The sequence below is a fragment of the Puma concolor genome, chromosome D1, assembly GCF_028749965.1.
Source record: "Puma concolor isolate L17-30 chromosome D1, mPumCon1.1.hap2, whole genome shotgun sequence".
NCBI lineage: Eukaryota > Metazoa > Chordata > Mammalia > Carnivora > Felidae > Puma > Puma concolor.
The window spans coordinates 17,567,826-17,580,857 of record NC_141676.1 but is presented as its reverse complement, the minus strand read 5'-3'; the positions used below and the strand labels follow the sequence as shown (position 1 = coordinate 17,580,857).

The window sequence follows — 13,032 nt, the reverse complement described above, 5'->3', positions numbered from 1 at the left end:
CCCTCCCGCGCCCAGGTGGTGTCCATCCCAGGAAAGGCCGAGCCTTTGCTGCCCAGAATAGCTTTATAAGGGGCTCCCGTCACAGGTGTGCGTCGTAGTAATACTCTGCCATGTCTGGCCCGTCCCGCTTGCGCTGCTGGGCCTGGGAGAGCAGGGGTCGAGGCCCCCGTGGCCAGGGGTGCTTGGGTCGAATCCCATAGTCTGAGAAAAGAGGGTGTGCGTGGTAGGAGGACTCCACTGAAGTCCCCCCAACCCCCCGCCCCGGAACAGAGCTGTTCGGGCGGGATGAGAGGACCTAGAGGAGGGACCCGGGTGCCCCTCCCCTAGGGCATGTGTCCTGCATGGGGTGGGGGGAGGGGCGGGGCAGGGCAGGGCTGAGAGATACTACCATCCACCAGGCCGGAAAATGGCTGCGAGAGTTCTAGAGGGCCTGAAAATTCTTCAGGAACAGATCGCTGAGGCCTGTGGGAGATGTTGGGGTGCTCAGCGCTGGCCCTAAAGGCCACTACCACCTCCCCTGTCAAGGCCCAGGGTAGGGGACAGGGTGAGCCTCGACGCCCAGCATAATGGCACCAGCCTGTCCTCAGGGGAGGGGAGAGGGAGGCAGCATGGCAGAGCCACCCACCTTCCAGGCCCCCGGCCCTGTGGACCCCCGACCCTTTGACCCCGGGAGATACCTCGGTGGCTGGGGGCCGAGGAGTGCGGCTGCCAAGACGAGGTCCAGGAGGAAGAGGCTCAGCCCGGCCCTGGGGTACAGAGCCCCCAGCATGGCGAGAACCATCTCCTCAGGTCCCTGACCCTGGCTTCTGCCTGCCCCTCCCCCAGCAGGACGGAACCACTGCCAACTCCCAGGGCCACCTCACAAAGGGCATTAGTTCCAGGGCTCGGTGTCACTGCCCAAGAGTTCAAGGGCACAAACCTTTGGAGTCTGATCTCGGTTCAAACCCCAGCCTTGCCTCTTGCTAGGTGGACGTCACATTCGCGGGCCTCAGTTTCCTCATCTGTGAGGTGTACATACGTATGTGCCCAACGTGTGGCACACGGGGAGGTCACGCAGAGCCCCAGCCGTCCCCACCTGCTCTCCCTCAGCGATGCCAGGACTGTCTGCCAGAGCAGGCCGCTCGACCTGCTCAGAGATGCCACTGGCAGTGAGCCCGCTCCGAGGGACCTCCCCACTGTTCCCCAAAGCTTTCAGTGCCGTGGCCCCAGGGCTCCACGGGTCCTGCCACCGCTCCCGAGGCGGGGCAGGGAGGGTCCAAGTTTGGTGGCAAAGCCTGCCACCTGCGCCCCGGAGTGGAAGCTTGCCAAGGGTAGGAACTGGTTTTGTTCACTGCAGGACCCCCAACCACCACCGGCGGACGTTCAATAAATGTGTTGAATGAACCAATGCAGTGTGACAGCATGCAGACAGGCTCTTCTCAGGCTGAGAGCCCGCTATGGGGCCCTTTCTTTGACTCCCGCTCAGCCCCGTTAGTGCCACGCAGACCCGGCTCACTTCGGAATCTCAGAGACTTTAAACACGAGACCCTCGGCCCCACTCCAGACCCGTGGAATCAGACCCCGAGGGCCGAGTGGGGCTCTGCACTTTGGAAACACGGCCGCTTCTAAGACGGCGACCTACTGGGGGTCCAGCCCCACCCTGGTAACTGCCAAGGTGCCCAAGGCCCAGAGAGGGACGGCCCGGGCTCCTGGTCCTCAGTGCCCCAAGGCTGACAAGCCCTGGTGTCTCAGTCCAGACTGTCCTCGTGTGCTGAGCCCACACACTAAGCTCCCCGTGGTCATCTCCCTTTCTGCATCTTGCACACAACTGTCCCTCACAAACCTGTGCCGGGACCCTCCGTCCTCACCACAGTTCGCCACCGCTGGGAACCACGGGTTCTGGACACTGCCCAACTCAGTCCCTCGTCGCGCACCCTCCTTGCCTCTGAGATGCTAGTCTTCCCCTCTATCCACAACGGGTCCCAAGGCATGCCTGGGTTCCACCTACACCCTGCCATCGCCCTGCCACGACCTTAGTCCGGCCCCATTCTGCCGCCAGGGTCACCGTGCTCCCCCTCCAGCATGGTCTGCCACCAGCACCCCTGCACCAGGCCACTGGGTCTGTTCGGGGTTTCTTTAATGTTTCTTTTTTGGGGCTCCTGGGTGGCTCAAGTCAGCGAAGCGTCCGACTTCGGCCCAGTTCACCATCTCACAGTTTGTGAGTTTGAGCCCCGTGTCGGTCTCTCTGCTGTCAGCGCGGGGCCTGCTTCAGACTCTGTCCCCCTCTCTCTGCCCCTCCCCTACAGGTCCTCTCTCTCCATATATGTAAACTTAAAAAAAAAAAAAAAAGTTTATTGTTGAGAGAGAGCGGGGTGGGGGGTGGCAACGGGGATCAGAAGTGGGCCCACACTGACAGTAGTGAGCCTGACGCGGGGCTTGACTCCCAAACCGCAAGATCATGACCGGAGCCGAAGTTGGTCGCTCAACCAACTGAGCCACCCAGGTGCCCCCGGGATGAGGTTCAGAGTGGCCCCTTCCCCACTCTCCCCCCCCCCCACCCCCCCCACCCCCCGCCTTCCGGAGGCAGGTCCGAGCTTCTCACCCGGCCTGCGATGGCTTGTTGGATTTGGCCCTGCCTTTCCCCTCCCGCTCATCCCTTCTGCTCCCGCCCTCCCGTCCCTTCCACCCCAGGAGCGGCTCACACGGCTGTGACTGTGACGTGTTACCGCTTTGAAAGCCTGCTTGAAGGGAGGCTTCCTCGACCAATCGCTCTCCGCAGGCGCCAGTCTAGGCAGCAAGCATCCCCCACTCGCCCACCTCCGACCTAGACTCTCACGACCTAGACTCGCACGTCCACACGCCCACCTATCCTGGCACGCCGCATGCACTTACACGTGTCTCCGCCGGTCCTTGAGAGCCGGCCGACAAGGAGACCTGTACTTACTCCCTGCGGAATGCACAGCACCAGGCCCAGGGCCGCTACAGGGCAAGTGCCCGGCCACAGTCATTCTACGCAACACGAGGTCGAGGGCCTCAAGCTGTGACTACCTGAAGACTGGTCCCTTCGCTTTCCAGCCCAGGACCCGGGTGTGCCTTTCCCAGAAGCATCTGGGGGGGTGGGGGGGAGCAGAGGCAGGCTGGCCCCTCCTACAGTGGCTCCCCCCAGGGTGTCAGAGGAGGTGAGGCAGGGCGGACACTGGTGCAGATGGAACCTTCAGAACTTAAAGGGCCGCTCATCTGGCTAGAAATCGGCAGGAGGGTATGGTCCGTTCACAGGGCAAAGGGGACGGGAGCGGAGGCTGAGGCTGGGGACGGAACACGCACAAAGACCAGGCTTCAGTCGCTCAGTCTGGGTCCCTGCACCCCCTCCAGCAGCGAGTGTGGGCCTGGGAAACTCGGCCCGGAGGGAGCTGGCAGGGAGAGTGTGAGGAGACCCCAGCTCACACCCCCTTAACCCGAACCCGGCTTTCCCCCAGAGCCTCTCAGGCTCCCAGCATCAGCCCCAGTGCCGGCTGGCGGCTGACCTACTTTGCCTATGGGAGAAGCCCGCTGCCGCCAACTGGGGGTTCAGGGCTTGAGGTACCCCTCTGCGGCAAGCCGGGCCCACCACTTGTCAGGCTCCAGCACAGAGGCTGACGGGCGGCCACCGCCAAGGGCAGCGGGAGCAACACGGCCCTGCGGGGAAGGGACACACAGAGGCTCTGGCCAGAAGACACGGGGGCCGATGTCATCCACCGCCCAGGTTCGGCCTTGTTTGCTGTCAACACGGACCGGTGACAGGGAAGCGGAGTTGACTTCTGCAGCTGCCAGCAAGCGGCTCCCTATACGCGATGGGGCTAAACCCCAGCTTTCTGTGGCCGGAGGAGAGCGGGGCCCAGTCCCAGCAGAGGCTTCTCGGCCCGGTGATGAGGTACGGGCTGCAGCGGCTCCATCACCGAAGAGGGAAGGGTTGAGAGGATGTTAGGGGGGTGCCCTGGTGGCCGGGCGGTGAGCCGGGCCTGGCCACGTGGGAGTGCCAGGTGCCCTGGGCAATGGGCATGAAGAGGCCACGTGCTCGGACACCGCCGGAGTCAGTTTTATTATAGCAGAGGGGCCCCGGGGGACTGAAGGGCCGAGGCACCCCCTGCCCCCAACAGCAGGGCGCGCCACCCCGCCCCTCCCTGCACCCGCTCCCGGGGTGTGTCAGCCCCAACTGTAGAAATAAATTTTCTGCCAGGTGGGCAAGTAATCCATGAGCGGCCCTGCAATGAGAGAGAGTTCGGGGCTGAGAGCCAGACTCCAGCCTGACTCTGCTCTACCTGAGGCCTGTCTCGGCCACTGCTGCCCCAATACAGCTGCCCACAGCTGCCCAGCCAGGAGCCCAACTAACTCTCCCACCTGTCAGCCCATAGGGAAGCAGCATCGCGGTGACCCCCGTCCCCCTTAACAAAGATTCTCAGGCTCAGAGAAGCCATGTGGCTTGTCCAGCTATGGATGGCGACAGCCCGCCTGCTGAGGTACGAGCTCCAGTCTAGTGGCCTTCAGCCCGGCCATATAATCCCCAGAGAAGCCAGGGTCATATCGCCCCGGGATGCTGAGGCAAGACTAAGGCTGACAGCCCAATGTGGCCTGACGCTCCTCCCACGACAGGACGCCCTCTTCCAGCCACCCCTGAGGCTCTACAGGCCAGCCTGGCCCACACCCAGGAGCTGTCACCCACCCAATCCGACCTCTGGGCTCTCTCTCTCCTGTCAAGAATCAGACTGCAAGGAGATACAGAGAAAACAGTCAGGGATGCGGGGCCACTCACAAGATCTGTGATACCCAGTCATCACCATCCCACCATCCCACACTTACTCGCGACCAGGCCAACTCCTGGGACATGGTCTGTCAGTAGCTGGAGAAGGAAGTGGATCCTTGCCCTGCAAAGAGAAGATAAACAAGGAGCAGGCTGAGGAGGGGGTCTGGGTGCCTGCAGACCCCGATACAAAAGGATGACAGCTCTGGGCCACAGGCCTGGGCCGCCCACAGCTCAGCCGCGGACGGGTGGCATATTCCCAGCACCCCACAGACACCGCCTCCCACCCCTCTCTCTCCCTCGTCTTGCCCTTCCTTCTCCTGAGCCCACAAACACTCATGGAGCCCCAAGCAGGGACAGAGAGGGCCCAGAGGGAAGGACAGTCCCACCCTACCTTCGAGAAGCCCCCAGTAAGCCAGAAGAGCTGAGCCACACTGAAACCTCACAGGCCCACGCTGAGAGTGACCAGGCCCCAAGGGGGCATGCAGTCTGAGGGGGGCACACTCAGAGGAAGGGACAAGGGCTGAAGCCCTATTTTTTTTATTTATTTATTTATTTTTTTTCAACGTTTTTATTTATTTTTGGGACAGAGAGAGACAGAGCATGAACGGGGGAGGGGCAGAGAGAGAGGGAGACACAGACTCGGAAACAGGCTCCAGGCTCCGAGCCATCAGCCCAGAGCCCGACGCGGGGCTCGAACCCACGGACCGTGAGATCGTGACCTGGCTGAAGTCGGACGCTTAACCGACTGCGCCACCCAGGCGCCCCCGAAGCCCTATTTTTTAAGAGACAGGGCTTCCCCACAGGAGAACCTGGGGTGAGGCGATGGTGTTGGGGATGATAATAAGAAATGATAAGGGGCGCCTGGGTGGCTCAGTCGGTTAAACGTCCGACTTCGGCTCAGGTCATGATCTCGCGGTTTGTGAGTTCGAGCCCCGCATCGGGCTCTGTGCTGACAGCTCGAAGCCCAGAGCCTGCTTTGGATTCTGTGTCTCCTTCTCTCTCTGCCCCTCCCCTGCTTGCGTTCTGCCTCTCTCTCCTTCAAGAATAAATAAACACTTAAAAAAAAAGAAAAGAAAAGAAAAGAAAAAGAAGTGATAAGATTCCCGGCACTCACTAAGTGCTTACTATATACCAGGCATAAGTTTCTAGACCTTTCTCAGTCTGGGCCACTGCCATGAGGGTGCGAGGCTGGTCTGGTCTCTGCAGGAATGCACGCCACACTAGAGGCACGCAGCCTGGGGAGCCCCCTCTGCCGTGACTGTTGCCCCAAAATGCCTCGGTTCCTGGGGGGCTACGCTTTCTCTGCAAAGTGCAGACGATCTGGGAGCGGGGGAGGGGGAGGGGGGAGGTCACACGGTCCACATAAGTCTCTGGAATATTTCTCTAGAGCAAGGAATACGACTTGGCTTTAGAACCTCATGAGCTTCCAAACTTATCTGAAAATAGCAATTGCCAGGCCAAGCTATTTTCGCCAAGGTGGTATTAAGTTTGGCCCAAACCTGCTTCCTGTTGCCTCAAAAACACACCAAGCCAAACCAGAGCCGGAGGTTGTGGGGCCATAATGTTAAATGTAATTCTAGTTACTAGTTCAGTCTTCCTTGTTAAGATGTAGAGACAGAGGGGGTCCGGGGAGCCTCCGGTCCGTCTCATGGCCCCAGTCGTTGTACAAGGGCCTCGGATCTCAGTATGACCTGGGGCAGTCGCCTGGCAGGCCCTGGGGAGCGTGGCCCCAAGCCACCCCCTACTTGCTGCCAGGGAGCCCTGTGTCCAGCTGAGGACGCTCACAGGTGATGGCACAGAGGCTGGGCGAGGTAGGGGCAGGCTAAGAGACAGCACGGAGGTGGCACCCGGCTCTGCCACTGGCCAGCTGGGTGGCTCTGTTTAAGGTGCCCGGCTTCTTTGACTCTCAAAGGCTTCTTCTGACAAGTGGGGACCCAAACTACTCAACCATCGCGCCCACACCCGCCACCATCCCAGTGGCCCTGCCCTTGGCGTGCTAACACCCCTTAACTCCTGCGCGCTTGGGCTGATGGCTCTGAGGCAGGGCTGGGCGGGCCGCCATCTATCTGATGAGGAAGTGGCCGCACCCAGGACGGCACACAGTGGGTGCTCGCTCTGGATGGAGGAAGGAGGGAGCAGGGGAGAAGACGTGCTCGGGGGTTGGGACACCAGTGCCCTGCTGCCCTCCCCTCCACGCGGCCGAGGGTGGGCCTTGCCACTTGTGGTGGCCGGTCCTCACTCGGAGAAGCGGTCATAGAATGGGGAGCGCAGCAGGTAGTAGAGCAGCAAGATGGTCCGGCGCCGCAGCTCCAGCCGCTCCCTCCGGGTCAGGCCCTTCCTGTCACTCAGGAGGCTCAGGCTGGGGGCAGGAGGGGACACGGTCAGGGGCGGCAAGAGAAGCAGACGGCTCGGGTGAGGACAGGCCTGCAGCCCAGAGCCCGGCAGAGGGGGTGGAGCCCCCAGGAGGGCCCAGGCTCACCTGGTCACATCCACGACACCAGACAGGAGCCAGGGCGTCCACGACCGCTGACCCCACAGGCCCAGGCTGAGCACTGACGGCCAAGGTGTCAAGGATGTCTCCAGCACGTGGCCCGCCCGCCCACTCCCCATCCAGCCCACCCCGCAGCGCCGGCCAGCCCCGTGCTAAGGATACGGTGCAGCAGGGGCCGGGCGATATACAAGGACTCTGCGATGGTCTCTTGCAGCCCCAGCGGGGTGGGGGGGACACTCAGCTCCTCGTGCTGCTGCCGCTGCTGTCGTCCCTCCCGCTGCTGGGGGGCTCCCCAGTGCCTCGAGTGCAGGGACGGAGCTAGAACACAGGGGGGACAGATGAGCAGTCAGGCCCAGGCTGACCTGAGCACTGAGGTTCCCAGTCCAGCTACATCCTACACTTACTGTTCTGGAGGGTTCGTACCACTCGGTTTGACCGCTTCCCAACGTATGACTGCTCCTGGCTGCCGGGGCTCTGGTCACAATCTAGCACGGACAGACAGAAGGCCGTACTGTCAGAGGGACGTGTTTCCAGGAGGGCATGCAAAGAACAGGTGCACAGTGAATGCTCGCGGGCTGAGGGGAGAACGGATGAGCACGGATAAGCGTGTACTAAGGCCGTGGCTGAGGCAAGGACACCGTAGCCAGGCACTGTGGCTCAACATTCTCCCTGGCCTGGGCGAAAGGTCAGCATCACCCGTGGCAGGCGAGCCAGCCAAGAACCCAGGCTTCCCAGGGACTAGAGTGGCCCAACCACAATTGTGGGGACTGCAGCACCAGAACGACCATGTCTTCTCAGTCCGTGGCTTTCAGTAGGACCACAAGGAGAAGCAAAGAGCTGTCCCCACTCAAGGCCAGGAGAGTCAGGCCTGGAGGCCAACCGGTGAGGAGTCCAAAGCCCTGAAGGGACAGATCTGCCAGGTACCCTGCCTCATGAAGCTGTGCCTCTTGATAGATAGAACGAGGCCCAAAGACATGGTTGGCAGGACCTCTGTCTCCTACTCAAGGCGTCCCCTGTTCCTGCTGCCCACCAAAAAGAAGGAGGACTCTGGCGCCAGAAGCCCTGAGTTCAAGTTCTGATTCTGCCCCTAGCCTAACCTTTCTTCTTTTCCTCTGTACAATACACGGTGGCGAGAGCAAACTGAGCTGATAGGGACAGATGTGCTCCATAAACAGACAACACTCGGGGTGCCTGGGTGGCTCAGTTCGTTGGGCGACTGACTTCGGCTCAGGTCACGATCTCGCAGTTTGTGAGTTCGAGCCCCGCGTCGGGCTCTGTGCTAACGGCTCAGAGCCTGGAGCCTACTTGGGATTCTGTGCCTCCCCCTCTCTCTACCCCTCCCCTGCTCATGCTCTGTGTCTGTCTCTCAATAATAAACAAAAGTTAAAAAAATTTTGTTTTAAACAGACAACACTCCACTCATGCTGGCCGCTTCTAAACCCACAAATGAATCCCGTGTCCCAAGCCACTCCAGAGCATGGAAGCACCTTACCCGGGGAATGTGCCTGGGTCTCCCTGTCCAGCGGAATGATGGGGGGTGAGGTCTGGAGGCCAGCCTTGAACCAGATCAGCAGGAACATCCGTAGGACAGCCCTAGGTTGGGAGTATGGCAGGGCTGCGGGGGAGGTGGCTAGCCGGCAGGGGGTCAGGGGTGCTCTGCTGAACCCCATACGAACCGCTGGCCTGAGATGCCCCCACCCAGGCCCTGCCCTCCTCAGTCCCGACATACTTGGCCAGCTGGATGAGGGCAATGACGAGCCAACGGCCCACTTCACCCCACACCTTGGCGGCCCCCATCTCCATGAACACCTCCACGCACTCGAGCACACTCAGCCACGTCAGCAGCTTCTGCTGGGTCAGCGACTGCAGGAACCCCAGGCCAAGAGGTCAGGGAGGAGCCCCAATCCAGGCCCTCCCCCTAGAGGATTCCTCTGACAGGAGATATGGATTTTCCCCTAAGGCTGCACACGTAGGCCTGCGTTCTCCACGGGAGACAGGCTACCCTATGTCTCTGGAACTCAGAGAGGGGGACGCTAACAGCTCGACCCTGCGCCTTACAAGGCGGCTTAAAGCTCATACTCTGAGACCAAAACACCTGCCACCCACGCGGGCTGGTTGTTACCACTTTACTCCCAAATCCCGACACTTCCCGCCCTGGGCTCCTGACAGAATCCTCACCACAGGCAACTTTTTCCGAAGCTCCTTCCGCAGGATCCCGTCATTGAGCAGCACAAGCAGGTTAGAGGCGGAATACACTGAGGGGTAGAGCGCAGCCTTGAGGGGCTGGTGTGGCAGCCTCCAGGCCCTCCCCTTCTCTCCAGAGCCGCGGGGCTCACCTGTCACCTGCTGGGCTCCACCAACCACACACTCTGTGGAAACCAACCTGCCTCCCCCACCCACTTCCTCAGAGCTCCACACTCCCCAGTATGACCTCGTGGGGGCGGTTGGAACAAGAAAGGATAGTTTGATCTCGTGACAAACCCTGCTGGACAGCACTGGTCATCCAGCCGCCCAGAACTGCCCATCGCTCTCAGCAGCCATGGATGTGTGGTCTCACCTCCTGGCCTTAGTTCTCTGCAGCCCGTCCCTGAAAGTCTGCTCCACCTCTACCGTTCACTACCTCCAGTGCTCCCTGGGCAAACACTACTGAGGCAGTTACAGTCTGGGGATCCTAGAATGTGGGAAATCCAGGTTTGAATCCTGGTTCTGGGATCATCAGTAGCCGTTCCCTAACCTCACTGCCTTTCTGTTCCCTCAACTGGACACTGAGAGCGGTAGCGGTACCCACCTCATAAGACTAGAGGGGAGGATTAACTGGGCAAAGGCAGGAAAAGTGCTTGGGCCAGCCGCCTGACCAGTCAAGGTCCCCAGATTTGTCTCTCGACTATGGGGACATGGAGGGCCCAAGACGGTGAACGCTGGACCTCTGTCCGATTCAGTCACAGCACAGGACGATCTAATGGAAAACCTAGGGGTGGTCACCTCTCTCGGAAGCCCCGCCGCCCCCCACCCTCCCCAGAGCCCCGCTCACCCAGCTCTGACAGCTCATGCGAATCCGCGAAACGACCTGGAGAGAAGGCACAGGAGGCGACGGTAAGGGTTTGACTCAGCCTGCGGCTTCGGGCCCTGGACGTCCCCTCCCTATGCCCTATGGGAACCTGAAAGGAACTTCTCAAGCACAGCGACCACCACCCTGACTCCGAAGGGACGGGGCTAGTGGGGTCAGAGCCTCGAAGGGATCGGGCATAGATAGGTCAGGGTGGCACCTGCCAGCAGGTAACTGAGGCCCCGCACTGCCGTCTCCAGCTGGGCCGTGGCGGCCGGGTGGCGAGTCACGTACTCCTGGTAGCGGAGGCTCAGAAGCCGCAGTTTCTCCATCCTGCCCTCGGAACCGACAGACTCACGCACCGACAGTACGACAAGCTGCGGCGCCCTGCTTCCTGCGCCCTCCTTCCTGCTTCCGGTCCTAGGCCCGCCTCTTGGTTGCTTAACTTCCGCGGGCCCGAAGGATGTTGACGTGAAGGGCCATTGGGACTACCCTTCACCCCATTTCTTAAATCACCACCCACTAGACTAGCGCTTAGCAACGGAGGGCCTAAACCTGCCCTCCCTGATCCTTCAGGTCATTGGTTAACACACTCTCCGCCCCCGACCCGCCCAACAAGTTGGGGCCCGGTTCTTCCGCCTTCCGGGTGGGCTGCCCTCGCGCCTGCGCAGTTAGCAGTTCCAGGAAGGCTCCCGCGGTAGTCTTAGCAGTTCATTCTAGAGAATGGACCAGGACCCTGGAGTCTTTCCAATAGAACGCCGAGAGGCTCGAGCTGGAGGACCGGATTTTAAAGGGCTGGGAGGTAGCTCGCTAAAGGAACTTCCATCAGACTTGGGAGCCGCGGGGAGAGTCTTGGCAGGTGCGCGTTTGACCAGTTGCCTCGTCTGCCGTCCTCCCCGAGGTAGTGCGGGGGAAACCGAGGCAAGGAAGAGTACAGCCTTCCACGCAGTCTGGATTCCCTGGTCAGCACTGTTAGTGCTGGGCTTCGGCCACAGCTCCCGCATCGACTGTGCGGACCTTCACTCCCATCTTCGCAGAGAAAACTGTTTCGGACTTCTGCTATTGGCTCGGGGTGACCTGATCGAGTGTTTCCCTTTTCTGGATCTCGAGTTTCCCCATCTGTAAAATGGTTTAAGGAAAGACTTGGTCCTTGAACTCGGGCGCAATCTCAGAGCTCTTTTCGGCCCTCGGATGCACCTCCCGGTCCTCAGCTGCACCCCAAGGGATGGGGGAGACTCCTGGGAATCTCCTCCCAAATGGGGCAGCCTCCCTGAAAGGGGCTGTGGTGGGAGACGAGCGGCCAGAGGTTGATGCTCCGGGGAGGCCGCCACTAATTGGCTGTGGGGAAGGGGGCGGGGCATGGGTGGGGTCGCGCGGCTGAGCCCTTGGGGACCTGGCCAGTCCGTTTACCCTGAGAGTAGCAATACAGTATTTTACCCAATTCCCTCTGCCGGTTATTATCTGCAGGCGAGGAAAGGATCTACTTAAGAATGCCGAGTCACATCTGAATCTTGGTCTAGTCTGACCACAGAATCTAGGCGGTTTAAGCAACACACCTCACTTGCCCTCCTTGCACTACCCCCTCCCTCACCCTCCTCTCCAGCTTAGTTTTTTTCTATATCAAGTGGGGAATCAGAGCTGCCCTCCCGACTCATGCCAAGCAACGATGACTCGGGGAGATGTGTCCAGGGGCCTCAGGAGAGGCTAAAGGTCTTGGAGAACGGAGGGGGTCGTGGGCATTCTCAACATTTCTCACCACCTCCTGGGAGCCAGGCTCACTCATACGCCACTTCTCCTGGCAACCTGGCCAGCTCGGTATGAGCTCTTTTTCACAGATGGGGAATTAGAGACCCAAGTAGGGAAAAGGACTTTGTCCCAGGTCACGTGGCATGGCATTGGCCAGATGGGCCGCCATGTGTGCCTCCCACAGCACTGTCCTCTCCCCTGCTGCCCATAGCCCAGGAAGGGTGGTGCATCGAGACCACTTGGTCTTGACTCAAATTGGCAGCTGGGTTTAAAACTAGGACTCAGGGTATTCAGTACGGGGCTCTTTCTCCCTGCACCCCGCCATCTTAAGGAACTTGTTCCCCCAACCTCACCAGTGGGCACTCCTCCGGTCTCTCCCTCTGCAGCTGTGGAGAGAGTGAGGGTGGAGTGTGTGAGGTTCCTTTGATACTCCCAGGGCTGATGGTCCTGTGGTTCTGGGGAGGAACAAAGTGTGGAGAACAGAGCCACTGCCTCCCCCGGACAGAATGAAGGGCACTGGGGCTGGCGCCTGCTTCTCCTCCTTCCCTTCAGGACTGGGAGGGGCGCATGGGCTCAGCCAGTTGCTGCCTGAATTTCCTCTCCAGATCGCTGCCCGATTAGATCCCAGAAACAAAGAGTGGCCGTGAGTGCAGGAGCCACCCAGGACAGCCCCTCCCTGCTGGGTCCCTGCCTGGAATTGGTCACCCGGTTGGGCTGGAAGGGCCTCTGGGCAAGTTGGGCCAGAACCTCCCTCCCTCTAGTCTGCCCCGAGCCACAGGAGAAGAGAGCTAGACTAGTCTAGCAAGTACAGAGGAAGACACTGAGGCCCAGAAAGGGGGCCTGACTAGGCTAAGGTCACACAGCAAAGTCTTGGGCAGAGATGGGCCAAACCAGCTCTCAGGCCTAGAAGACCAGTAACCTTTCATATGCCCATACCTGTCTCCCATGCCCCCTGGATGTCCCAGAACAACCTCTTGGAGGCCTGGCAAG

General features: G+C 60.5%; 2 protein-coding genes across 5 annotated transcripts; both read right to left on the bottom strand.

Moving 5' to 3' along the window:
* Positions 1-43: 43 nt before the first annotated feature.
* On the bottom strand, positions 44-2,292 carry FREY1 (Frey regulator of sperm-oocyte fusion 1). Its single transcript, XM_025929182.2, has 3 exons — positions 678-2,292; positions 389-462; positions 44-201 (listed from the first exon to the last, which is right to left on the bottom strand). Exons 1-3 carry the CDS (start codon positions 779-781, stop codon positions 80-82), a joined length of 300 nt encoding a protein of 99 aa, XP_025784967.1. The 5' UTR covers positions 782-2,292; the 3' UTR covers positions 44-79.
* A 1,741-nt stretch (positions 2,293-4,033) lies between these two features.
* PEX16 (peroxisomal biogenesis factor 16) lies at positions 4,034-11,520 on the bottom strand. Of its 4 annotated transcripts, none has more exons than XM_086677602.1 (11): positions 10,591-11,510; positions 10,282-10,317; positions 9,429-9,505; positions 8,980-9,113; positions 8,743-8,843; positions 7,655-7,825; positions 7,413-7,568; positions 7,239-7,311; positions 6,999-7,118; positions 4,816-4,880; positions 4,034-4,220 (listed from the first exon to the last, which is right to left on the bottom strand). In XM_086677602.1, exons 4-11 carry the CDS (start codon positions 9,051-9,053, stop codon positions 4,162-4,164), a joined length of 819 nt encoding a protein of 272 aa, XP_086533728.1. In that variant the 5' UTR covers positions 9,054-9,113; positions 9,429-9,505; positions 10,282-10,317; positions 10,591-11,510; the 3' UTR covers positions 4,034-4,161. The 4 variants fall into 4 exon arrangements, with proteins under 4 accessions (XP_086533728.1, XP_086533725.1, XP_086533726.1 ...); XM_086677599.1 differs by having other exon boundaries at positions 10,517-11,508; XM_086677600.1 differs by having other exon boundaries at positions 7,655-7,735; positions 10,517-11,484.
* Positions 11,521-13,032: the final 1,512 nt, after the last annotated feature.